The following is a 27,713-nucleotide window of genomic DNA, read 5'->3' on the forward strand; positions in this document are numbered from 1 at the left end:
TATCACAGGATGCTTCATTAGAGCAGGCAGATGAAACTACAAAAGTGTAAGCCACAATAATTTGACTTCAGTTTTAATGTTTTAAAATCTCCCTCTCTGTTGTTTGCATATATTTTGAGGTTATGTCAGTGCTTGAAATAATATTTAATTTGCATTATATTTTGTTCTCCACTTAAACAGTATAGGAAGTGGATGGGTATAACTTAGTAAAGCTGCTAAGATGAGTTGTTGGCAGGATGAAGTGGTAGGTTTTAGTAATAGCTGGAAGCTCTAAGTGGTTCTGAGCTTTGAAGTCAGTATGGCTTTGATGTTGTACTCCCCTAGTTAATCGCAAGATAGTCTTGAAAGAAAAGATTTTCCAAATACTATTCTTAGTGTCACTGCTTGAAAAATTCTTGTATGATTTTTCCTCCAGTAGTGATCTTCAAATCTGGCCTCAGACTGCTTTCTCCTCTTTCATTCTCATACTCTTTTAAAAGGCCTTTAAAATTTAAATTGTAATTAAAACCAAGCCTCGTTTGGCTGGCTGTGTATTACTTTGCAAAAGGGACTTCAGGCAGTGGGCCTGTGGTGCTCAAACACATCCAGAGAGTATATTGCTGGGCCCCAGAAAGTGAAAAGGTGGCAGGGGCAATCATTTCTTGCACATGTTCCTTCTCTGTGTGTCTTGAAGGGGTCCCTAGTCCCAGAAAAATGCACCACAAAAAGGTAAAGTGAAACATCATAAGGTAAGGGAAAAAAGGGAGCCAACACCTTAGCCTTCCACTTGAATTAAGCATTCTTTTAAGGCAAACTATGATGGAAAAAACCCATAGAAACTGACAAGTGTTAAGAACTATTTGAGAGAAAATCAAAATGACAAGTAATAGGTTTATCTGAAAGCAGTATTAATTTTTTCTGTAGACAAATAACACCAGCTTTAGGCAGCTACATGGGGCAAATGCCTGTGAAATAATGCAACTGTATATCCTTAAGAAAATACGGCTTATTCTGTACTGAATGTTAAAAGCTCCATACAAATCACACTGCACAGTATAGTAAATAACTGGTATTGTTATTCCAGTGTTGGCAGAACAATAATGGTAGAAGAGTTAAACCATAAACTTTTATCTTCAGTAAAGAGCTGATAATATGTGCATATTTGTACATGAACTCTAAAATGAAGCCGCCATTCACAAAGTCCTATGCTCATCTAAGCAGACGGGAATAAAGAACATGGCATGTGACCAGTAAATTATGAGAGAGCAACACCTCAAGGTTAGAGGTCGCTGAAGATTTCAACAAATCTCACCAGATATGGCAACAGATTAAGCAAGGAGACAGATTGCCCTCCAACCTTAACCTGTTAAGACCTTTGAAGTCTTATGGTGACCTCTATTCTGCTCTTTCATATTAGTTGTTAGTTACACTAATTACAGCCTAATAGCATCCTGGTGCCAGACATTTTTTTCTAAAGCCATCCAGTGAAAGAATATCAGAAAAATGGAGACTGCCCCAGCCAAATTGCAATGTGCACATCACAAGCACTTACCCCCAATTTACAACAGGGCTTCCAAATTTCTAAAGACAACAATGGGAAAAGATATTAATAGTGATGCATAACTATGTGCAGAGTATATATGTTTCATTTCAACAAATCCATAGAACAGGACCAATGAATATTAACACTGATGCCATGCAAGGTTCTATTGCGGGGGGGGGGGGGGTGAAAATTAGGAAGGAAGGCAAACATTTCTCTTAAGTGTAAGATAACTTACAATTCAATAAAGTAGAAGAGGTGAAAGTTTCTCCCAAGTGCAAGGTAACTTGACATTTAAAGTAAAGCAACCCATTATTTGTTAAAGGAAAGGTCACTTTTATTATTTTCATCATCTTTGGGAATATGAAAAACAGAATATTCCTTATGACATTAACACAGCAGAGCCACAATGGTTTCAAAACTTAACCACTTCAAGCCCCATCACTGTCAGAGAAGACTGATTTAAAAGATATATTGGCATCAGTCATAATTAGAGAAAGAACATATACAAAGCTGATGGGGTTTTGAATGCTTTTAGTGTAGCCAGTCATCCAGCAAAACAGGCAAGCTGGTCTTACACTGAAAAATAACTTGCCCATTCTGTCTGGTGATCATTTACAAAATATTCCCAACACCTCCAGCTGCATTCATACTGTACATGTGGTGGTGGCCCTCAGGGGCACATTTTCAGGAGGTACGGTGGGCAGCAGTGGGAAGGGGCGGTGGACTAACATCTCCCCTCCTCTGTAGCATATGTGCAGCATTACTCTGCTTGTCAGTCAGTACTTTAAACTGAGCTTCAGTTATCTGAGTTCAGATTAAAAGGACATTACAATATTCATCCACAAAGATAAACTGTATGCTAGCTTGCGATACAAACTGGAAGAAAATACAGATACAAATAGGAAGAAAATCCCTAGCTTGGGATATAAACAGGAAGAAATCTTAATTTGATTAAGAAACTTCTGTAAACTTTGTCAAATTCAGCACTGGAAAGAAGGAGGTGGTGCATTATACAGCATGTACAACAACAAATATTTCACTTATCCTAAACCCCAGTACATGTTGCTGACTCCAATGATACATCTGGGGCAAACTTAACTTTTAAGTTGATAAAAACTTTAGCTGCCTTAACTACACTGGCACTGAACATTTGCAGACTTGTTCACACATAAATAAAGAGAAGATGAACTGGGGGTGGGGAAGCCAACTGCCCTGACAATCAAGCAACAATCATATTAATAAGCTCACCGAGGGAGCAAACGGTGACAAAATACATTCTGGATATTCTTGGCAGCATCCAAAAGCTACTTAAGGTGTGCAAAAGAGCTTGCATGTGCCCAGTGGGATTTTTTAAATACTTCTTTTTCTTTTAACAGCAGATCAGCATGTCGCATCACACATGGCTTTTGAAATTCTTTTGAGTTTTAAAAGTGATTTAAATGTGATTTACGGTGTTGCATAGGGGAATGTTGATCAACACATGTTCAAATTCTATTGGGCATGCAGAACTAGTTGTATGGTTCTTTGGGGTCCTGTCATCTATATTTAGCTACAATTTATTTCCACTAATATTAAGCTCAAGAAATAAACACAGAAAGGATGTTTTTGTTATTTTGTTAAATCAAAATGATTAAACACATTCATCAATGCAAGGAAATAAAACTGTTCTAGTGTTGAAAAACAGAGATACCAGGAAACCTGGGACTCAGTCCAGCAAATTGTTGTATGCATGCAATCCATGAAAACAACATTTTAATTGCCCAACAGGTCATCTTCTGAATGGAGCAAAAGAGAGTATCTCTTCAGAGCTGATGAGCCCCATATAAAACTGAAGTTCTTGCTGAAAAGAGTGTCATCGTTCTAACAAATTAGAAATATCAGTGCAATTCAGTATAACATTATTTCATCTAAATTCTAGACCATTAGAAACACAAGTAACAAACATACAGTATCAGAGTTATCTCAGCCAGTTTGTGATACTTTAAGGACAGTGCCTTCCCATTGGGTAACTTGCCACGGCATATTACCCAATATCTAAGATGATATTGATAAAGAATTCAGAAGCAGTTGCCCTCACTCAGTCATGCAAAAATCCTGTGTTAGCAATTCAATCCATGATGCCCCCCATCTTTTTTTTAAGAGCCTCCTTGTTCTGGGATACAGTTGATTTCATACTTGCAAAGAGGAAACAAATGGATATGGCAGCTCCGTAATGTTACCTCTAATTTTGCCACTTAACATAACTTTTTGGATGTGCTTGTGAAGCGGTGTAGAGCTAAATGAGAGCAAAGAAGTTAACTGGCCAATTTGCAAAATAACATAGTTTGAAAAATATTCGTGGAGTAGTAGTACTGGCTGACAACCTGACCAATGGATGAATGACCAATGGATCCTGACCAATGGAGTTGCACCATGCAAACCACCTCCACTGTGTTCAAGAATCCAGAACTGTGCTGCTTGCCAGGGGGTGGGTGGGTATTTTTGCCAATCACCCCTTCCGCTGGAAGTGCTCCCTGTGACCTAGAAGTAGGTCTTCAAGACTTCCTTTTTTCATAAAGCAGCATTTCATTGCTACTTTGATAGTAACTGTGGCACCTGATCCTAAAGAAGCGTTGTCCATCTCTTGAGACAAACTACCTCTGAACAGTGGTACATATGCTGGTAACCACCATACTTGTCTACTGCAATGCACTCTATGTGGGGATGCTTTTGTAAATAGTCCAGAAGCTGAAGTTAGTACAGAATGTGGCAGACCGGTTGGTCTCTGGGTCATCTTGGAGATATTACTCCTGTATTGAAAGAACTACACTGGCTGCCGATAAGTTTCCGGGCAAAATACAAGGTGCTGGTTATAACCTATAAAGCCCTAAAGAGCTTAGGCCCTGGGTATTTAAGAGAACATTTTCTTCACCATGGACCCCACTGTCTGCTGAGATAATCTGGAGAAGTTCGTCTGTAGTTGCCACCAACTCGTCTGGTGGCAATTTAGGGACGGGCCTTCTCTGTTGCTGCCCTGAGACTCTGGAATGTGCTCCCTGCTGAAAGTAGAGCCTCCCCATCTGTGACAACTTTTAAAGTCTCCAAAGACATTTTTCTTCAGCCAAGCTTTTTAACTGGACTGTGGTTTTAAATTGTTTTAATGTTTTCATTTTAAATTTGATGTTGTTGTAAACTGCCCAGAGACAGAAGTTTGGGGTGGTCTACAAATCTGAAAAATAAATAAATAATAACCAACCAAAATAAAATAAAGCAGCTTTTCATTGCTACTTTGGTAGTGCCTGTGGCACCTGACCTTAAAGATTTCTACTGGCATATCTATCTGCTGCATGGGAATAATGTTCCCACATTGTTGGTATAACATTATTATTATTGTTATCATTATTGTTTATGTATATGACAACATAAATGCACATGACACTTTACATAGAGTTAGAAGACAAGTTCTTGTCCCCAAAGGCTCAAAATATAAAAACATTGGCTGACATAATAGACATCCCTCTAATGACAGCAGGGCCCGCCAGGGCTGTTGTACAACTTAAAAGGCAGCCCCAACATTTAGCGGTGGGGTTGCTGTGGTGCTTTTAAAGTTGTGCAGCAGCCCCCCTGGTATGTCCATAATGCCAATGTTCCACTGTGCAGAGTGCTGACCACTATCTATTTTGTTAGCAAGATTGTAGTCTTTTGGGTTTGGGGGCCTGCTCTGTTTATATATATGAGAACTCTGAGTACCAGTTGCAGGGGAGTGACAGCAGGAGAAAGAGAGAGAGCATGCCCTCAACTCCTGCCTGTGGCTTCCAGCAGCATCTGGTGGGCCACTGTGTGAAACAGGATGCTAGACTAGATGGGCCTTGGGCCTGATCCCGCAGGGCTGTTCTTATGTTCTTATATGTGTTTTCCTTTAGTTTAAGTTGTAACCCTTTAGAAGCCAATAAATGCACAACCTATGTTATAGAAATCTTGCCTTGTTTCTAGCAGGGAGTTTCTTTCAAACTATCTTCCCCATGACACCTTCCACCCAACCAGAAATTCATTTAAATAGGGACTCTTTATCAGAACCCATATCCTGGGTTGAAACAAGGAGTAGAATCAGCAAATCTACTATTGCAATCTGATATTTTAGCCTGCTTTCCTTAAGGAAAGTAAGCTTATGAGATCACCCAGCGCGCTCTCTCTCTCTCTGTGTCTGTGTTCCCCTATCAACTTTGCAATTTGAACCAAATTTGCTATAGCTGTAGGGACACATAGGGACACCTCAATGGCATAGTTTGTGATGATGTCATCCATCGCAATTCAAGATGGTGGACTAATGAATGTTTGAGGTGGAAATTGGTAATTATAAATTACAATAATAGTAAAAGTTAAGTAGGTTGATTAGTTATTACCAGAACTTTTTGTTTTCCTTTGGTGATTCTACGTTTATATAAAAAGTCCTGTTTACTCCACAGAAGTTGGGCCACATAACACATAGTTTTTCAAAATAAAAACTTATCCTCCAAAACTTCAATGTCAATAAAATAAGCAATCTTTTCCTTTTTTATTTTATAAAGAATCCTGTGTTCTACCACAGAATATTCTAATGGGAAAGGTCAAATCTGTCCAAAATGTAACAATATACTAGTTAATAACTAGCACCTTGAATTGGATCTGGGGGGGAAACTGGTCCCTTCTGCTCTCTGAAAGGTTTGAAGATAATTGCAGTATAGCTGGACCAAATTTCCCTGGGCTCTTCAGTAACATGCGCAGTTTAATGGTTAATCTGGCCCTATATTTATTTATTTGATTGATTCATTGATTTTATATACTGTCCTTCCAAAAATGGCTCAGGGTGGTGTCTCACTAATCTTGGATTTCAATGAAATTATAATTCTAGCTGGATCTCCAGAGTGCAATCCTTATTCATCAGTGTAGAAATGGTCGATAACAGTATTATCTAAGGCGAGGGTAGGCAACTTTGGGTCTCCAGCTGTCGTTGAACTAAAACTCTCATCATCCTCAGCCACAATGTATTGTGGCCAAGGATGATGAGAACTGTAGTTCAACCACAGCTGGAGGCCCAAGGTTGCCCACCCCTGCTCTAAGATAAACAAGACGTACTGTTAAGGTAACAGCAGTCTGCTATGCTGAATAAGGGTCCACAACACAAAACGCTTCTTTGATATTGAATTGTCCTCATGAGTAATCAAGTCCTCTCCATCATATTCAGTTAACAGATCCGTTATTTCTTGCTGATGGAACTTGGCTTTTTCATTCTTGGTTACTTTATACACACAAAATTACACATGCCATCAAGTTGGGACGTCTCATGCACTAGTTTTCGGCATTCCCCCCCACCCTGCTCCCTGCCCTTTGGATAAAATCAGTAGGAAGTTGTCAGCATGTGTGAAAACCTGAAAATGGCTCTGTGTGTGTCTGCAGGTGTGTCCATTTTGAATTTGCCTATGCTTGCCATGTACATATGATATGAAGCAGGGAAGCAGGGGTGGGGGAGTAAGAGGCATAACATAGTGTCAACAGGAAAGTGCAAAAATATTTTACAATACTAATGCACACAGTTTTCCTGTGTTAAGTTCGGCTTTCATGAGATACAGTTCACACAACTGTGAACACATTTTTTAAAGCAGGAAAAATGCCAGATCCTATAGCTACAAAGACACACATGGAGCATTAAATGAAATTAATGTGGCAGTTTAAACCTCTTAAAGCTGTTGTTTTAAGCTGCCTGTAGATTCAGATATGCATCACTGCATAGGTTTACATTAGTTCACATTTCTGAGATAATCTTTTGCAACTGATAGCTGGTTCTTCATTATGGTTCTTGAAAAGGTACTTTAGTTCAACCAGATATTTCAACCTGAGTGCTTCAATTACTGGAAGAAATTATGTAGTCTGTGTTATACAAATGAACAAATTAGATAATCATATTGGCCCCTCTGGTTTCAACTCCTTTGAACTCCTGTCCAGATTCTTCACATCTGTAGTTAAATCCCGAAAGTATCTGTAACCTAGATCATCATTTATGTTTCAGAGAAAATGATTGTTAAAAATGACAAATTTCCAAATGGCAAAAGAGAATTTTTTTTTGTTTAGATCTGATTTTGTACACATGGGATATGCACACATGTGAGAACTGTCATTTTGCTTGGTTCCCAAATCTAATTTAGGTGAAAAACATTTGGCAGAATAACAGTTCTCACATATGTACATATCTTGCTTTTTGTCAACAGTTGAATATACAAGTTTTGCTTCCACATAAATCTTCCTGGTTAACCTGAATGTAAGTCCACACGGACAAAGCTGGATCTTAAGAACCTTCATTAGTTCAGACTAAAGAAAGGTCACATGAACAAAATAAACATAGACACTGGCTGACATATTGACTAATGGAGTGGGGAAGGAGTGAAAGATTGCTCATAACACAACTGGAGGCTCCTCACTTCTGCAGAACATGATAGGTGTGTGTGTGAGGAGACAGCTGGAGGCTTCCCCTTAATGCAGTGCATATGAGATCTCCCCTGCCTCCAGAAGTGCTCTATGCCTTCCAAAAATATGTTCCTGAGGGCTGTGCGACCTTCAGGGATATATTTTGGGAAGCCACAGAGCACTTCTGGAGGCAGGGAAGGTCAATGAATACCCCACTCCCCTGCACACATGCATTGCAGTAAGGGGAAGCCTCCTGCTGAACCCTTGCTTTATTAGTCAGGATGTCAGTCATGGCCTCTTTTCTCAGATTCATCATTTGCATCATCCAATAAGAAACATCAATGTACTGTGGTGGAGATGCAACATGCTCTGTGTAGAAAAACAAAACCACTCCATCAGTTTGCCTCGGCATAGTTGTCTAGGATGGAGATGGGAGAATAGTCTCAGCACCCCTCCTTAAAGCAAACTGACTCTGGGAAACTCTCACAATGCACTGTTGACCAGCATGCCCTCTAAAAGAGAATTCCAGATGTTGTTGACTACAACTCCCAGCATCCTCAGCTGCGATGGCCTTTGGCTGGGAATTATGGGAGTTGTAGTCAACCAGATCTGGGATTCCCTGCTAGAGGGAACACTGCTGTTGACCCACTTTTAGGTAGAGTGGAAGCATGGGGAAAGTGTGTTGAGATTCCATCCATGTCCATTTTCTCCAAGCCTAACAAGTAATTAGTCACCTAATGGCACAGCGGGGAAGTAACTTGCCTAGGGAGGAAGTGGTCACCGGTTCGAATCCTCACTGGTATGTTTCCCAGACTATGGGAAACACCTATATCAGCAGTAATATAGGAAGATGCTGAAAGGCATCCTCTCATACTGCACAGGAGATTGCAATGGTAAACCCCTCCTGTAATCTCCCAGAGAAAACCACATGGCTCTGTGGTCCACACTGACTCCACAGCATAACTTTAACAAGTAATTGGGGCTGTGGGGAGCTGCACAAAAGCCTCTCACAGTGCTGACTTGCTTTTGGAGGAAGGTATCGGTACATGTGTGTGTGTGTGTGTGTGTGTGTGCAGGCATGTAGCCATTCTCAATTTTCCTTTGTGTATTTGGCACTCTGTTCTCTCACATATTTGCTAATGCCTGTTAATTACTTAGGTCTGTTCATTACTTAGGAGAGATGCAAGAGCTATTATCTGAGGCAAATGTTTATTGGAATTGATACCATGGGGTGGCTTTAGCTTGTCTGGACTATATACAATGAGGTCTAAATCTCAATAAACTATTTGAAAATGCTGATGCACAGTGATCAAATGTGTGAGGAAATCATTATTTTTAGTGGTGCCTGAAAGTTGATATATATTTCAAAACATAGATGTTTATAGATGCTGCATCATATCTAAGAGCTGTGTGTTTCTACTTGTTCTTACAGATGTTTATGTCTGCAATAATCTGAAGATTTGATATAAGAAAGTTGGTTTTCTTTGGGTTTTTTTCTATACATAAGGTACTATTTTGGAGAAATAAAGGCAAGTCATTTGCCTTTATTTATAATTATGACCACACTGGAAGTGACAAAAGGGTTCATATATCAGAAGTTCTACAGAAAACTCCAAATGTAGGAGCTTCCTTTCATAGTTCAAGGCCTAACACTCATACTTGCAAGAAAGGTATCTAAAATAAGGAGTTGCATAAACTCCACCTCAGTAGTAGTAATAATGATTCCTTGCAGCCCATGAGACATAGAACTAATTCACACTTGCAGTTTACCAATCCACCAATCCACCTTCAGATGAAGTGTGAACCCAGCTGCTGAGGAGTAATTGTCCCCTAATCCTTAGCAATTTGCACTTCATTAATGAAGTGAGAGTTAACCCTTGCTACCACCTTGCTGAATTGTATGCAGATCCAGCTTCACTTCTGGTTCCCCCTAGAACACAGAGGTGGAGCTAAAAGGGCCACTTTAGCTTGCCTTATTGTATGTTTCCTAGGAAGAAGCACAATATATCTGGAGATGCCACACGGAGACTAATGACCCAACGGTACCACAGTGTCCCGCAGCAATGAATGAGCACAGATGGTGCAAACACAAGCAGTCCTCCATGGGAAGCTTAGTGTGCATGGAAAGCAAAATACTTTCTGACAAGGTGTTAAAGATGCTCATTTTTTTCTGAAATGAAACTACAGACAGGTAATCCTCATATATTACGCCTTAAACAAATGAACAGAAGTGGTAGGATCTGGCCATTCTGTTTCCACAGTAAAAATCCTCCAGACTAGTGGAGTGGGGATCAGATTCAGAGGGTAAAAGAGATGAAAAGTGCAGGAGAGGATAACTTTATATTTAGGGAGAAAACCTTCACTGAAAACTTCCACTCCTAAGGATAACAAGCTTTAGTTTTATATATATATATATATATATATATATATATATATATATATATATATATATATATATGAGAGGCACTGGTAAACCCCTCGTGTATTCTGCCAAAAGACAACCACAGGGCTCTGTAGTCATCAAGAGTCGACACTGACTTGACGGCACACTTTACCTTTATATAGCTGTGTGATTTGGACAGTCATATATATTGTACATTCAGGGCAAAGATAACTTAAAAGGGACTTAAAATGTGGTTTAGATATTCAAACTATTGCTATATTCAACAGTCACAATTTGTTATTGTTATTATTATTCAGTGGTTGCTTGTCATTCAGGTTGTATAATGTCTTTTGACACTTACTATTTTTGAAAATGGCAAAAACCAAAACAAAACATCCCACCCTCTTGAAGTCAATGTGTATGTGCGTGACCAGCCAGTTAAAACAAACACACACCTTTTGAGGCTATGCCCAAGCTGCAAGTGTACCAGTGCAAAGTACACAAAGTATTCCCAGGGTTCTTGCCTGCCTGCTGCTATAGAGGAATGCAGAATGTGGAATGGGTGTCTGCACTCTAGCAAGGTGGAAGCAGGTAGTGGTGGCGGCAGTCCAAAGCATGCTGGTTTTGGGAAGACTGCTGGGTAGTGGCTGATTAAATATAGCAGGTGCTCTTTGCACACATGCCTGCTTTGCTGTCTAAGCCACATCTCTTTAAGTGCAGGCAGTGACAAGAGAAGATCAAGCTCCATGAGTGAGGCAGGAAGTAAGATTCCTTCATTGCTTCTCCCCCCCCCCAACCCACTTTCTTTTCTTGGGGGTGGCAGGGGCAAAGGAAATATGTGTTTGGGGTATATGAAAAGGAATTGATTTGTGGGGGATCTGAGTGGGTTATGAATTGAAAGGAGTAATTCACTGAAATGGAACTGACCGTTGAGGTGAAGAGGTGAAACATTAACTGGCCTGCTTTGCTTACTGTTAAGCAGGTACTGTGTTGCAGCAGCAAATGTGGAATCAAAGTGGCAGCTTGGAGTTTCGGGGCTCAGACCCTACCTTTGCCTTGTATTTAGGTTGTGGCCTTCATCGAATTGTATCTCCATCTACTCCAACACTCTTTTTGAAACAGCAGTCAGTACAATGCCTCTGGAAAGCTTTCAAAGAGGGCATGAGGGCCACAGTGCTCACCTAGCATCTGGTAAATTCGCTAACTCAGTGCTTTTTTCTTTAAAAAAAAACAACTCATCCTCTCTAATAAAACGCTTGGTGTCCGTCCGTGGACGGACACCAAGCGTGTGTCCGTGCCTCCCTGCCCTGTTCTGCGCCTGCGCGGAGCGTATGCGCGGAACAGGGCAAGGGAGACATGACGGCTGGCACCCGGTGGCCATCTTGGCCGGCCAGAAGCGGCCGCCCCGAAGAAGCCGGGAATGCGGGGAAGGAGGAGACTGGCCGAGGCGGCGGCGAAGCCGCCGCCTCGGCCAGAGGACGCAGCGCGGCCAAAGCGGCGGTGGAGCCGCGCCGCCGAAGCCGGGCGGGGGGAGGAGGCGACGGGGTAAGCCGGCCGAGGCGGTGGCAGAGCCGCCGCCGAGGCCTGGCGCCGCCGCCGCAGCCAGGCGGCTGCGAGTCCTTGGGGCCCTTGCCCGGCCGGGGAGACCGGCCGGGAATGTGAGGCGGGGGCGGACCGGACCGGCAGCGGCGCCCCCAGAGTCTGCCCGGCCGCCGCCACCGCCCACTCTCCCGCCCTCCCAGCTGCCCAAATCCTCCTTCCCCGCTCCCCCCCGCAAATGATTAAGGGCCAAAACGGCCCAGAAGAATGCCTCCGCGGCCGCCGCCATGGCCGCCAACCGCCCTCCCAGCTGGCCGAGACTTCCTTACCCAAAGCAGCCCGCGACAGTCGGGCGATCAAAAATCCATTTTTTGCGAAGAAGAGAGGAGCTCCCGAACAGAGCTCCTCTCTGTGCTAAGCCAATGCCCAAACTGCTGCTATGGACGCAAAGGACGCCTATTGCGTCCTTTGCGTCCATAGCAGCAGTTTGGGCATTGGCTTAGCACAGAGAGGAGCTCTGTTCGGGAGCTCCTCTCTTCTTCGCAAAAAATGGATTTTTGATCGCCCGACTGTCGCGGGCTGCTTTGGGTAAGGAAGTCTCGGTCAGCTGGGAGGGTGTGGGGGGGGGGAGGCCAGAGGAAGTGGGGCGGGGGGGGAACTCTCCCCTACTAGCGCCCGTTATCACAACGGGCCTGAAAACACTAGTTTTCTATAAATAGCTAGTTCCCATGCCATACCCCATGCCATATCATAAACTGATTTGACATTCCCCTTAATTCCAAAAGTGCTTGACATTGCATTGGTGGGCAGTGCAGTCTAGAAAAAGAAAAGTCTAAAGTTCCTTTGGGCTTGTGGAACTCTTTTTAGGGATTTGCACGGACTGGTCCCATTTAGACCATTCTAAAGGCCTTCGGACCAGTCCAGACCTGGGGCCGGTTTGACGCCAGGTGTGTGTGGACTTTTTGGCGGGGGAGGGTGCACTTAACCCTCCCGCCGCTCTCCCCCCTCCAGTACTCCCATTTTTTAAAGCATTTGGTGCGGCAGGGTACGTCCCTGCCGCCCCTTCTCCTGTTCCTCAGCAAAAGGCTTCAAAAACCTGACTGTGTGTGCGTACAAACATGTCTGATGCACGCACGCAACGCACAGACGTGATGTGCGCGCATGATGTACACACGCGCAGTCAGGCTTTTGAAGCCTTTTGCTGAGGAAGGTGGGAAGGGGCGTCAGGGAGGTATCCTGTTGCCTCAAATGCTTTAAAAAAGGGAGCGCTGGAGGGGGGAAAGCAGCGGGGGGGGAAAAGTAACCCTCCCCCACCCTTAAAGAGCCCCTCTCCCCACTGCCGGACCGCGGAAGTGCGGTTCCGTGCACACCACTAACTCTTTTCATGGATCTTTGGAGCCTAGCCTTACAATTTATGACGCTACATCCAAATTAAGAGTTACCTGCAGGGAATGCTTCCACATGTGCACTGTGGAATGCTTCCAAGTGTGCATACTTTTAAGAGGCACAGGCAACCACTGAAGGAAGAGGGGATCATTATTAAATCACTCTTCTCCTACATGTTAGCATGGAAGTGTTCCCTGCACACAACTCCTGGTTTAGATGGAAGGCATGGTCTTTAAATTAATGGAATTTTAATATTTCATATCACTACATTTCCAGGATATTCATATTTTGATAACATTTTTCAGAATAGTATTGTTCATTTATATTACTCAGAACTCCATTTTTTCTCATTTTATTGTTTAGTATCTTATTGTATTAATGTCAAACTGTAGCTGCACTAGGGAATTTTGATAGAAATTCTCACCTTACACAACTCCTATTAAATTCTACACAACATTTCTTTTACATTTTTGTGTGCGCTTCCTGTTACAATAACACATAAATTAATCAAACCCAATGAGAAAAGGAGTGCAGTGCAAACTACTGGGATCAAAAGAATTTGAGTGTATCTTTCTTAAAGGAAGCAGAAACAAGCAGGTGGAAAAATAAAAGCTTGTTTTATTCAATTTTTCTGTTAAGTTTAGTTGACTTAGAAGTAAAGTAAAATGCAAGGAAAAAAAGGTCAATCAATCACTGCATGTCAATGGCTTACTTCTAGACAAGCGTTTGCATACCTGCAGAGACACGTGGGCAGTCTGGTAACATGGATTCTACTGAAGTATCTAGTGGTTCTGAACTCGATACCCAATTACAACAATTCTGTAATGGAAAGAAGACAATTTTGAATCAAGGACATATATTAAATGCCTTAATGTTTGGCAGCCAGAGTGCAGAGGCACAAGTATAGAGGTCTCAATGCCGAAGGAATATTGCAGCTAGACACTGCTTGCTGAAGTTAGAACTCTCATCCAGAGCAGAAGGAGCCATCAGCACTGCTGTCTCCATGCATGCTACGTGTCCAGACACAAATGCTGCTCAAGGACACATGTGTAGCATAGTTGGAGATTATAGCAGGCTCAGTCCCAATCCTATGGGATGGAACCTCAGAGGCTGGAAACATCATGTCCCAGCATCCTCCAGTAGTGAGGATGAGGAGGGGAGGGGACAGGTTGCTGGTAAGTAGCTACTGTGGCATAAATCAATGTTTTGTTGTTGAAACAAAAACAGATCTATTGGTTCAGCTGTAATCCTAATTAGATGAATTAGGTGAATGATTAAATATTTCATTGAATTGGGTGAACTCAGCTCTGTGATCAAATGTTTTATTGAGATGGGTGTAGCCCACACAAACAGCTCCAATGAGAATAGAAGCAATATAAAAAGAAATTGATGTAGACAAGAATCTAAATGTGTGTCAGACTGTGGTTATAAATAACCCAGCACATATTTTCCCTTTAATTTGGCTATAATTGAGAGAAACTTTTATTTATATAACATATCCAGTTTTTCGGGGGTGATGACTTAATATATATGGTGAATGACTCAATATATTATTGAGTAAATGACTGCAAACCTGCAAGTGAAGAAACATTGTGAAGAAAAGCACTATTTTGCACATTAATATTAATGATGTTGGTAATATAATTAGAAATGTCTATATACCACTTTTCAACAACAATGTTCTGAAAGAGGTTCAGAAAGCAATGTCGCCAATGTAGTTTGCACAGCAAAGGAAATGAAAAGATAGTCCCAAAGGGGCTCATGAGGGACAAGCTATATGTCAGACACTAGCAATAGCCACTGGGTGGAACACTATGCTAGGCCCCCTACTAAATAAAATAAATCCACACTTAAAAGGTCCTTGTTTGCCCAGTCCGGAGTTTAAAAATAAACATATTCTTTTATATTCTCACATGTATCTGCCCATGCTGTAACAGCATTGTGAGAGGCTGTCCTATGCCTGCTACCTCCTTCTGAGGTTCAGTTGCTGGACATGAGGGAGATGGCCTTCCCTGTGATGGTCCCCTCGCTCTGGAACTTAGTTCCATGCAAGATCCAGTTGGCAACCCCCTTCCTGAGGTTTTGCTGCTTTGTGAAGTCCTGCCTCTTAGAACAAGCCTTTCTGCTCCCCGTTTGATGAGCCTTTTTTGGTTGTATCCTCTCTTGTATCAATTTTGTTTTTAGTTCAGCAATTTTTTCTTGTGCTTTGAAAAAATCTGTATTGATAATGAAATACAATTAAATATTGTATTTCATTGTTTTTAAAATGGTTTATAAGCTGCCTTGATTTTTACCAGAGAAAGGCAAGATATATATTTTAAAATAAATACATGCATACATAAGTGTCACTCTTTATAGAAATATGCTGAGTCCATGTTTACAGTTTCTCTTCTGCCCTGTATTTTTGGCTACATAGTGCCAATAATGCTCCATTTTAGTTTTCAATTTAACTTCAGAATGCATATTCAAACATAAAACATATTTCTAAAAATGTCAACTACTTATTTCATTAAACATTTCATTTATAAATAGCGGTTGTAGAATAAAATAATCTATTTATCTTTTCTTAAAATACAAACAAGAGACTTTATATCACTTTTCAAAAATGAAATAACCATATTAAAACTTTTTTGGGGGAAGAACGAAACTACTTCTAACCCTCCAATAAACAGATATTTTTTTTAAAAAATCCCATTAATCATTTCAAAATGGCTGATTGTTCTTCTGGCAAACAAGTATGTATTGTGTATTTTTAGATGCTTGCTGCCCTAGTTGTGCACCATGGAATCCGTCCTCACTGTGGAAAGATCCTTGACTGGTAGATCAAGTGTCTTATTGTAGTTCCTTAATTCATTCTGTCTGGAAGAAGATGTCAGCTGTGTTGCAGTGAGGAGAGAATTTCAAAGGCTCCAATCCCCACCAATAAAGGCAGAGGAATAGCTTTTGAATAGATTTGTCAAGGCAACCCTACTGTTCTGGGACCAGGGAGAGCAGGAAGAACATAAAGGAAGGGTTGCTGTATGAGCTTAGAAAGTGAAGTTCACAAAGCATGGCAGATTTTTGTAAGAAACAGTAGATCAGTGAAACTATTGAACTGTGTGAAAAACCCATGAAAACATTTAAAAATATAACTGGCTTGTGTGTGGTGTTATCTTTTTACTAAAATGGTTGAGATGGTAATATTTCCATATTTCACAAAGGCTTTAAGATGCACATTTTATAATTTGCATGTCAGATTTTAATTAACAGCTGAACATGCAGTTGTAACATGGTAGCAAATTACAAAAGCAGTAGAATTTTTATGAAGTATTATATTCATTTGATATAGGTAAAATTAATATTACTACTGATAGAACATTGCATCAGAGAATTTGAGATAATACAGAAGATTTTCACACAATTAACTAGTTTTATATACCATGTGCCACTTGCCTGTGAGAAGCAAGTGTTCTCAAATGCAGGGTGAAGATATGAAAATGGAAGATTTGTTTTATCAGTCATCACAGTGCCTAATAAATTCAAAAATTATGACTTCTATTGGCACTAAAAATAGGGAGCCAACGATACAGGGTAGATAGTTGCAATGAAAAATTGCTATTTTAACAATTCATTCTTTCAATGACAGCAATTAGCACTACACACACACAAAGCAATTGAGAGGAAATTTTAATTATTATTCATTCCACCACTAGACCTAAGCCCAGTGAAGTAAAAATATACCCAGGTGACACGATGTAGTTTTAGTAACAATCACCGAAAATTCACAGTGGAAAAATACTGCTTATATGATTTTTAAAAAACATTCCATGAGCATTTTAATTCACTAACCATTATTCTTATTCTTTAAGATCTACTTTCTAAGAATGAAATAAAGGATAATGAACATGTCACATTCAGATGTATTTAAAGAACAATTAGTTATCAGATGCAAAAACTGGGAACTTAACATATAATTTTTTATCTTGGTGACACATAGATAATGTTTGAGTTCCCCTAAAGAAACACTGATTTTTTTGACAGTCTTTAGGGGTTAGTATTTTTTGCAACATTTCAGGTTGGAGTTGTAAGCCTATATCCCAGATGATTCTCTATTCCCATTAGCCATGGCCTATAAAACTATAAGGTTAAGTCAGAAATAGTAAGTCTACAAATAATAATGCACCAAATCAACAGAAAAACTCAACGCTGTTAAAAACAATGACTCAAGAAGCAGACATTCATTAGTATATTACTATTGTTCCCAAATTCCAAAATAGGAGTACAAGATAGAGAAAACACTAACATTGGGAAGATGACTGGGGAAAAACACATTTTTTTAAAAAGAGAGAATTTAGTAAATCTTATATTATAAACAGTCTCTGGTTTTCATGCCAACATTCCCATGCTTAGGAGTTAAAAGGCTTAATTTTTAAAAATTACATTGACCACAAGCCACTTAGTTTCCTTATGTAAGGAAGGGTTTGCAGGTGTTCATTGGAACTCCCAAGAATTTCGATAAGTGGTTTCAGTTAAGACTGGGGGGGGGGGAGTCCAATTCAAAGCATTGAACAAGACCTATGGTTCTTGTACTGTAGAACCATACTTTCACCATCAAAATAAATGCAGGGGTTCCCAATCTGTGAGACTCCAAATGTTGCTGAACTACAACTTCCATCACCCCAGCTAAAAGTTACTGTGGCTGTGGATGATGGGAGTGGTAGTTTAGCAACATCTGGAGTCCCACAGGCTGGGAACCTCTGAGACAGCACAAAGACCTATACTATTTCTGGAAATTTTAAATTATTGTAGTCTTTCAGCTTTGCTTATGAGATCCTTGTGTGAAACAACAGGTTGTGTCTATGTTTTTGTGGCAAGACATCTCATCTATCACAGTGTGCATAACTTGCTGGGAGGAAGAGAGAGGCAAGTGATTGGAATGAATCTTATTATCTCAGGAAGTAAGTAAGTAAGTAATAAACAGGTGCTGTTAGAACCACCAACCATACTTTCAGTGTCAGTACACACAGCACTGATCCAGTAAAAGGTGCCACATGTACAGTCTTGATTGTACATGACTGTATATTGACTCTACCAAAGGTCTGCTCCTCACTGTTTATGGGTCCACATATGTGCCATGATCAACTTACAGAAAGTACTCTTCAGCTATGGACTACTTAGGTACCAGAAACAGAGAAAGGGAATAATGACACTTGAAGATACTCTGTTAAAAATATTGGAACATTTCCAGAGTTCATAAGTCTATGCCTAAATACCTGCTAAATATCTAAAAGGAAATCAGACTGCCTTTAACCTACATGCTGCATTTTAAAATGTTTTCTAAGATATACACAGGTCAACATAGTATCATATACAATAGAAATGAGGAGATTTTACCCAACTTATGTATACATTTGGAATAACATTATTTGGAATAATTTTGGAATCTAGCCTCACCTCTCGCATCCACTCTCGAATAGATTTGCCTGCTTCTTGATGCCACACATTGTGAACAGAGTCTGTCAGTGCCACGGCAGTAACTTTATTTTTTACTTCTGCCTCTCGTTGAATCATCTGTGAAAAATACAAATCCAAACCTTCTTAAAGTGCAAAGATTCCTAATGTCGAACTCATTGAACCCTGACAATTAGAGGATTTAACTCATAACTAGCCGACCCTGCACAGAGTATCTCTGTGCTCTTTGGGGCCGGCGGTTACCTCCCCCCCCACTTCTGCCCCAGTCTCCGCTTCCTAACCACGGCTGGCCTGTGCCAGGCCCAGCCACCTCTCCTCCCCACCGCCACTTCTGCCCCCGCTTTCTTTCCCTCCTCCTGGACCTTGCCTCCACGGCTGGGCTGGGCCTGCCGCCACCTCTGGCTTTCACAGCTGGCTGCCGCTGCCATGGCAACCAATCCTCTTGGGTGCGCCTCAGCCAATCAGGCACCTCCGCCGCCCAGCCAATCAGCTGGGAGCTGGGACACACATTCCAAGGCACACCCAGGAGAATTAATAATATAGATAGAGAAAAAGGAGATTATTTCCTGAGGATATCTTTTACAAGTTTCCAGAAATTATTATTTTTGTGATTCAGGGCAATTGTGACACATGGCTTACTATAAGGTACTCATATACATGATCTATTAATTCTCAATAGAATACATATTAGAAACACTATAGCAGTCTTTATTTCAAGACCTATTCAGACATTACATTGTATTTGTGTTCAGATGTCTGTACACGCATTCATGTTTCTGTGTGTATGACTGTACCTGCATTCATTTTAAATGTTAGCCTGGGTACAGATCTTTCAAACACATGGTACAGATAGGAAGTATGCTGTACCTGCATTCATCATAACATGTGAGTAACTTTATCTGTTTACAATCGGTACCTGTGTACACTGTTCACAGACTGTATGAATGATGAAACTATAATGTGAATCGGATTTCATGTTCTATATTGTTTGCCCCCATTTCCCATCCAATGACTTGCACTCCCATTTTGGCTACAGAATTATTTGTTTTCTGACATATCTATTCCCTATTACCAGAGCTTGTCACTGTTACCTTTGTTTAAGAATGTAAGAACAGCCCTGCAGGATCAGGCCCAAGGCCCATCTAGTCCAGCATCCTGTTTCACACATTGGCCCACCAGATGCCGCTGGAAGCCAGAGGCAGGAGCTGAGGGCATGCCCTCTCTCCTGCTGTTACTCTCCTGCAACTGGTACTCAAAGGCATCCTTCCTTTGAGGCAGGAGGAGGCCTATAGCCCTCCAACTGGTAGCCGATGATAGACCTCTTTTCCATGAAGTTATCCAAACCCCTCTTAAAGCCATCCAGGTTGTTGGCTGTCACCACATCTCGTGGGAGAGAATTCCACAAGTTGATTATGTGTTGTGTGAAAAAGTACTTCTGTTTGTTGGTCCAAGATTTCATGGCAATCAATTTTATGGGATGACACCTGGTTCTAGTGTTATGTGAGAGGGAGAAGAATGTCTCTCTATCCACTTTCTCCACATCATGCATGATTTTATAGACCTCTATTATGTCTCCCCGCAGTTGTCTTTTTCCTAAACTAAATAGCCCTAGGTGTTGTAGTCTTGCCTCATAAGAAAGGTGCTCTAGGCCCCTGATCATCTTGGTTGCCCTCTTCTGCATCTTTTCCAGTTCAACAATGTCCTTTTTAAGATGTGGTGACCAGAGTTGTACGCAGTACTCCAAGAGTGGTTGCACCATTGTTTTGTATAAGGGCATTATAATATTAGCAGTTTTATTTTCAGTCCCCTTCTTAATGATCCCTAGAATGGAATTGGCCTTTTTCACAGCTGCCGCACATTGAGTCGACACTTTCAATGAGCTGTGCACCATGACCCGAAGATCCCTCTCCTGGTCAGTCACCAACAGCTCAGATCCCATCAGCATATACTTGAAGTTGGGATTTTTCGTCCCAATGTGCATCACTTTACACTTGCCAACATTGAACCGCATTTGCCACTTTGTTGCCCACTCACACAGTTTGAAGAGATCCTTTTGGAGCGCCTCACAATCTGTTTTGGATTTCACTGCCCAAAAGAGTTTGGTATCATCTGCAAATTTGGCCACCTCGCTGCTTACCCCTGCTTCTAGATAATTTATGAATAAATTAAAAAGCACTGGTCCCAGTACAGATCCCTGGGGGACCTCACTTCTTCTCTCCATTGTGAAAACTCTCCATTTATACCTACCCTCTGTTTCGTGTCTTTCAACCAGTTAGCAATCCACATATGTACTTGTCCCTTTATCTCATGAATGCTAAGTTTCCTCAGGAGTCTTTGATTAGGAACTTTGTCGAATGCTTTTTGGAAGTCCAGGTATACTATGTCAACTGGATCACCCTTATCCACATATTTGTTGACACTCTCAAAGAACTTCAAAAGGTTTGTGAGGCAAGATTTCCCTTTGCAGAAGGTTCTCTCCCAGCAGGGCCTGTTCTTCTATGTGCTTTACAATTTTATCCTTGAGGATGCTTTCCATCAATTTGCCTGGAATGAATGTTAAGCTAAACAGCCTGTAATTTACTGGATCACCCCTGGATCCCTTTTTGAAAACTGGTGTTACATTTGCTACTTTCCAGTCCTCCGGTACAGAGCCCGATTGCAGGGATAAGTTATATATTTTACCAAGGAGGTCAGCAATTTCACATTTGAGTTCTTTGTGGACTCTTGTATGGATGCCATCTGGCCCTGGCAGTTTTTCCAGACAATTTACAACATCATCTCTTGTCACTTCTATCTGACTCAGTTCTTTAGCCGCCATCCCTGAAAAGCCTGGTTCAGGAACAGGTATATGCTCAGTATCCTCTGCCGTGAAGACGGATGAAAAGAACTCATTTAGCTTCTTTGCAACCTCCATATCCTCCTTAATAATCCCTTTCACTCCCTCGTTGTCTAATGGTTCAACCACCTCCCTGAAAGGTTTCCTGCTTCTGATGTATTTAAAGAAGTTTTTGTTATTCTCCTTGATTCTTTTAGCTAAATGTTCCTCAAACTCTCTTTTTTGCCTCCCTTATTGTCACCTTGTCACCTTATTGTCACCTTGCAGCTTGTTTCGAATACACAATGAGGCTATTGACCACAACTTTACTGGTTTTGTGCACAACCTCAAGGTGTGTTCTTAAACTACAGCTTACAAAGATCTAAGAAATCTAATTGCAGAACCAAGTCACCAAACAGTGGATGAGGGGGGGAAATTTTTTTTGAATGTAAGATAAAGAGGTCATTCACACAATTAAAAACTATGTGGAAGCAAGGTAGGAGGAAAAGCTATCCAAGTTTCCCCCCTACCTTTCTTCCACACAATCATTTCTACCCAGGTTTTCCTCTTACCTTGCTTCCACACTTCTGAACACTGGGAGCCCACACAGCTCCTAAATCTGGGTAGAACACAGTTTTTGAGTGTGAGAATGACCTCAAAGAGTAAGGGAATGAAAGGCTTGTTGAAATAATGAATAAAGTAATGAACAATGAAAACACAAATATTTATAACCTATACCTTGGACAATGTAGCACGAAACATCTTTGTTTTCCACCTTTCCACTGAATACTACTTAACGTTCACTGAAATTGCTGTTAAAGCTAACTCAGCAATTCTGAATTACTATACTTTGTTGTGTATGACTACACTTTAAACCTTTAAAATCAATTTAACACTGTAGCTAAACACGGCACAAATACCATCACTATAATGCAATGTGAACATAGGAATTTTCATGTCACATTAGAGCACTGGTCCATTTATCTAAAGCAAAATCCTTGTGATTATATACGAAAGGTAAGTTTACACAATCAATATGTGTGGCTATATATTTGTAGCGATTACCTGAGTTTGGAAGTAGACATTTCCTATTTTTATTTTTAAACATGCTTCCTCTCTCAATGGGAACACATGTCATCCATAAATACTGTGTAATGCTTGTATTAGATTAGTAACTGTTGCTACACTGTCGCGTTAAGTGACAGAATACAGTAGCCACTATAGGGGGGGAAAATGACCAAACAAATTGTGCTTTCTATCATTAGAAAGATATTTTTAAACTTGTAAAGCATTTTATGATTATTTTCTTATTTTGACTCTGTAATAGATTTTTATGCAGGTATGTTTTATTTATCTAATTATTGTGGTTTTAATTGTTTCTTTATTGCTGGTAGTATATTTTTAAAAAGCTGTAAGCCATCTTAAGTTAAAAAAAATTAACCAGCATATAAAAATGTAAGTAAGCAAGCAAGCAAATAAAGACAGATAGAAAATATTCTATTACAGATAACACCAAATTATTCAGGATGGTAAAATCCCAAGGAGACTGAACTTCCATTATTGAGGCAACAGTAGACTGCAAGCTATTTCGCTACAGAGAAAATCCTGCATGCACAATGATCTAGAGACCCTTCAGATTCTCCATCTAAACATTTTCCTGTGGGAAGAATAGGGCTTCTTTCCAATATATTCTGCAACAAAACTTGGCAAGAAAGTTTTCTCACGGATCACTTCTTCTTTCCACTAATAAAGAAACCAAGAGGTAGAGTTTTTGAGAAATAATATAATAGAAAACGGGGAAACCTCTCAATTAGATAAAGTGCAGGCAGTTCTTCATATCACCTTATCTGCATTTAAATATGTTTTGGACTACAGTATATAACACTACAAATGTTTGCTTTTTAATATGGAAAATTAGAATACTGTACCATGCTGAAAAAAGAAAATGGTTTCAAAGGGAGGGAAGGTATCATATGAAAAGTAACATAAGTAGTATTTACCATGAAGGTTCTTTGTCCCCAGTGTACAGAGGGTATCCATTACAACAGGTTGTCAATAGGAATATGCATGATTCGAGGTTGCAAACAGGTTTGGCACAGAAAGTTCAGGTGAGGCTGAACTGGCGAGGGCTGAACTGGCTTGATGTGCTCTGAGGCACTGCCGGGGAGGGGGTGAGGGGAGTGGTGAACAGTACGTTTAAAAGGGACTGCAGCAGGTCCTTACCTGTTCTCCGCCACTTTATGCAGCTTCCTACTGTGGTAGCACTCCCCTCAACAGTCTGGGCATGGTGGTGCTGCAGCACGTCCATGACCTCCCCTTATCCAGACTAGATTGAAGGAAGGACAGAACCTGAGGTACTGTGGCCTTAAGGGGTCGCACCTGTTTGGGTTTGGAGCACTTGAGGAAGGCTGTCCAGGTGGTCTAGTATATCTGTACTTTAGATTGGCACCGGGAAGCCAGGATGGTATCTTGAATGCTCTTGGAGTAGCTCCTGGACGCCAATTGTGCCCAGTCTCCACACGCGAAGATGAAATCATGACAGTTCTGAGTGATGAAAAGCACCTTGCATGAGGAGGTCCAGGTCCAGGTCTGGGAGAGGCCAAGGTGAAATTACTATAAGATCCATGACATCCAAAAACCATGGCCTCCTGGGCCAGAAGGGGGCTAGAAGGATCAGGTTGGTTTCTTCTTCCCTGAACTTATGAATATTTTTTGGTATCGGGATGAACAGGGGGAAGGCATATAGCAGGCCCTGGGGCCAAGGGAATATTAGTACAAGTACCCCTTTCATCTGTGGAGTGTTACAGAAGAAACTTGAAGTTTGGTTATTCAGCAGGGAAGCGCAGAGGTTGAGGACTGGATGTCCGAAGGACTGGATGTCTGACATGAAAGTGAGCTATCATGTTGAAGACTGTACTCTGCCTGGTCTATGTTTTGTCTATTCAACAACAACAAATATTTAAATACTGCTTTTCAACAAAAGTTTCCAAAGTGGTTTACACAGAGAAATAATAAATAAATAAGATGAATCCCCGTCCCCAAAGAGCTCACAATCTAAAAAGAAACATAAGATAAACACCAGCAACAGTCACTGGAGGTATTGAGTACCAGTTGCAGGGGAGTAACAACAGGAGAGGGCATGCCCTCAACTCCTGCCTGTAGGCTTCCAGCGGCATCCGGTGGGCCACTGTGTGAAACAGGATGCTGGACTAGATGGGCCTTGGGCCTAAAAGCAGGGCTGTTCTTATGTACTTGCTGGGAGTGGATAAGGCCAGTTACTCTTCCCCTGCTAAATAAAGAGAATTACCATGTTAAAAAGTTGTCTCTTTGCCCAGTTAGCAGGTTCAACCAGTCTGCTTCTATGCTTTCTATTCCACTGAGGCGTTCTGCTGTATGTTCTTCTACCCAGAGGAAGAGTTTGTTGGTTTTCTCCATCAATGAGCAGGAACACGTGCCCCCTTGGCAGTTGATATGTGCCTTGGTGGCCACATTGTCTGTTCTGATTAGTACATGCTGGCCTCTCACCTTATCTCCAAACTGGAGGAATGCCAAGTGGGCAGCCCCAGGTCCCAACCAATTTATGCTGTGGTAAGCCTCGGAAGTGGACAGGTACCCTGGGTGATCAAGTTGCTGCAGTGGGCCCTCCATCACAAGTTGCTGGCATCCATCATGACTTTGATACGGAGGGGCTCTTTGAGGTGCATCCCCTGATCAATAGCTGGTGATGTCCACCAGTGAAGCGACAGAAGAGTGTTCATGTGGTCCCTGGCAATGATCTGGTCCTAGTGAGAAAGGAGAATCCACTGTAGCAGCCTGGAGTGCTACCAGGACCATGAAACGGTTTCCAGGCATGAAATCATGCACCCCAATATCTAAGCCAATATCATGTGGTCTACTGCTGGTAGAGCTTGGATCAGTGAATTGAGAGCAGAGTTTGGCTTTGCGATCGTGTGAAAGGATTATTTTCCCGTTTGGTGCCTATCGTTACGCCTAGTTGGTCAATCTGTTGAGAAGGGGTAAGCAAACTCTTTGACGGGTTCATCAGAAAGCAGTGTTCGGATAAGATAGTGATGGTGCAGCTTATGTCTGACTGCACCCTCTGGTGTGCTGTTGACCTGACCAGGAGATCGTCTAAGAATGGGTATATGTGCATCCCTTGTATTCTCATGTGTGCTACAAGTGAAACCATTACCTCTGTAAACACCCAGTGGGGGTGGGGGCGCTGATGACAGTCTGAAGGGCAGGACTTGGTACTGGAAGTACCTCTGAGTGTACGAGAATTGGAGAAACTGTTATTATTATTATTAATTCAATTTTTATACCGCTAGTGAGCCCCTGGTGGCGCAGTGGTAAAACTGCCGCCCTGTAACCAGAAGGTTACAAGTTTGATCCTGACCAGGGGCTCAAGGTTGACTCAGCCTTCCATCCTTCCGAGGTCGGTAAAATGAGTACCCAGAATGTTGGGGGCAATATGCTAAATCATTGTAAACCGCTTAGAGAGCTTCGGCTATAGAGCGGTATATAAATGTAAGTGCTATTGCTATTGCTATTGCTAATGTGCTGGTACCATAACGATGTGGAGATAAGCTTCCATCGGATCAATGGATGTGATGTGAGGAAGTCATTCATTTTGATTGTGTGCACAATTGTATGTAGAGTTCCCATCCTGAATCTGCATTTCCTGATGAATCTGTTCAAATGCTTCAGGTGCAACACCGCCCTCCAGGAACCGTCTCTTTTGGGCACCAGGAATAAAATAGAATAAACAACTCAACATCTGTTGGTTGAGGGTACTGGTTTGATTGCTTTGATCAGGAGCATGTTGAATGACCAGAGTCATGAGGAGATTATTCTTAGGGTTCCTGGTGTTGTTGGTGGTTGATTCATGGTGTTGTACTGAAGTGCTCTGCAGGTATCATTTCAAAGTCTAAGGAGTGCCCGGCTCTGACAGTGGAAATGACCCATTGGTCCTGGGTAGATTTTTGCCATGTTGTCAGGAACACGGCTAGCCTTCCTCCTACAGTAGGTGTGTAGTAGTCATTGCTATGACTGCTTTCTGTTGGAATTCCTGGAGAACTGGGCAGTTCTGTAGGCTTGGTTGGACTGTGTGTGCCAGAAGAGCTGTCTAGGTCTGGAGTTCCAGGCAGGGCACCAAGCTGACCTTGTGGGTCTGTTGTCCCTGGAGCAAGGATAAATTTCCTGTTACTATGAAAATTAAACTAGTTAGGTATATAAGGCTTTCTATTGTCTCTTCTAGTAGAAGGCATAGCCATTTTCTTATCCCTCATTTCAACCAGAACAGGGATTAAGGAGCTGCCAAATAGAAGCCCTTGCCAAGATAGAAGTGGCAGCTGATGCCTTAAAGGAAAGGGCCGAAGCTTTGTGTGATTTATGTAGCAAATAATCATGACATCTGTCCTCCATAAATTTTAGGTGTTCTTCCCCATCTTTGATTAAGACTGCTCCAGAGATCAGAGAAGCAACAGGAACATCAACCAGTGGAACTGAAAGTTTGGCTGTCACATCTGCGGTTAATTATAAAAACATTTTGGAGCTGAGACCCCTAGTTGACGCCAGGGAGTTCCATTCATCTTGAAATACTTCCCTAAAGACGGAGGGAAAAGGAATGAAAGGCTTGGGCTGAGTCGATGAAGGAAGCAACTGACTGAAGCAACTGACTCAGTGGTAGTAGTGCTAACAGAGTTTTACAAGCTTTAGATTTCAAAATCCTCATGTCTGAATAATTTGGGTGTGGGTTTGGATGAACCAGCCCCTTCATCAATAGACCATTGTCATTCTTCCTTATTAGATTGGACCTCTTGAGATTTAGATTCAGAAGGAATTGCATGAAGTCTAAGAGGAGAATGGAGAGTATCCAAATCTGATTGGACTGAATGGCATGATTGCTATTAGGTAGCCCTGGGTTATTATGGGCTGCTCTGATGGGATAAGAACCATCAGCCCCTCTACCAACTGATTGCATGCGTGCCATGCTTTCTACTGAGTAATTGGAGAGTAAGTGGACAGAAATAGGTCTAATAGGTACCACAGGCCCTGCAGGGGGATGGTTAGAAGTTGTAATTCTGTCCTGCTTGGCTGGAATGGCATTAAGGGGACAAGGCCTCTCTTGTCTGTGCATAATGGGTGATGTGCCCCTGCTGAGATTCCTCATGGGGGATCTGCTCCTGTCCTAGTCC

The 27,713-nt window shown here is 41.5% G+C and overlaps 1 protein-coding gene across 6 annotated transcripts in view; it reads right to left on the reverse strand.

Moving 5' to 3' along the window:
• FAM172A (family with sequence similarity 172 member A) overlaps positions 1 to 27,713 on the reverse strand; it is a 324,812-nt gene that overhangs the window by 73,013 nt on the left and 224,086 nt on the right. For 4 of the 6 annotated variants that reach the window (XM_053293928.1, XM_053293933.1, XM_053293927.1 and 1 more), the window contains one exon: positions 18,684 to 18,800. The exons of 1 other annotated variant lie outside the window; for it this stretch is intronic. In XM_053293928.1, the coding sequence (XP_053149903.1) occupies positions 18,684 to 18,800 (117 nt within the window). Of the gene's footprint in view, positions 1 to 13,984; positions 14,070 to 18,683; positions 18,801 to 27,713 lie in introns of all 6 variants that reach the window. One more of the 6 variants, XM_053293929.1, reaches the window with a different exon arrangement.

The sequence above is a fragment of the Hemicordylus capensis genome, chromosome 2 (genome assembly GCF_027244095.1).
Source record: "Hemicordylus capensis ecotype Gifberg chromosome 2, rHemCap1.1.pri, whole genome shotgun sequence".
Lineage (NCBI taxonomy): Eukaryota > Metazoa > Chordata > Lepidosauria > Squamata > Cordylidae > Hemicordylus > Hemicordylus capensis.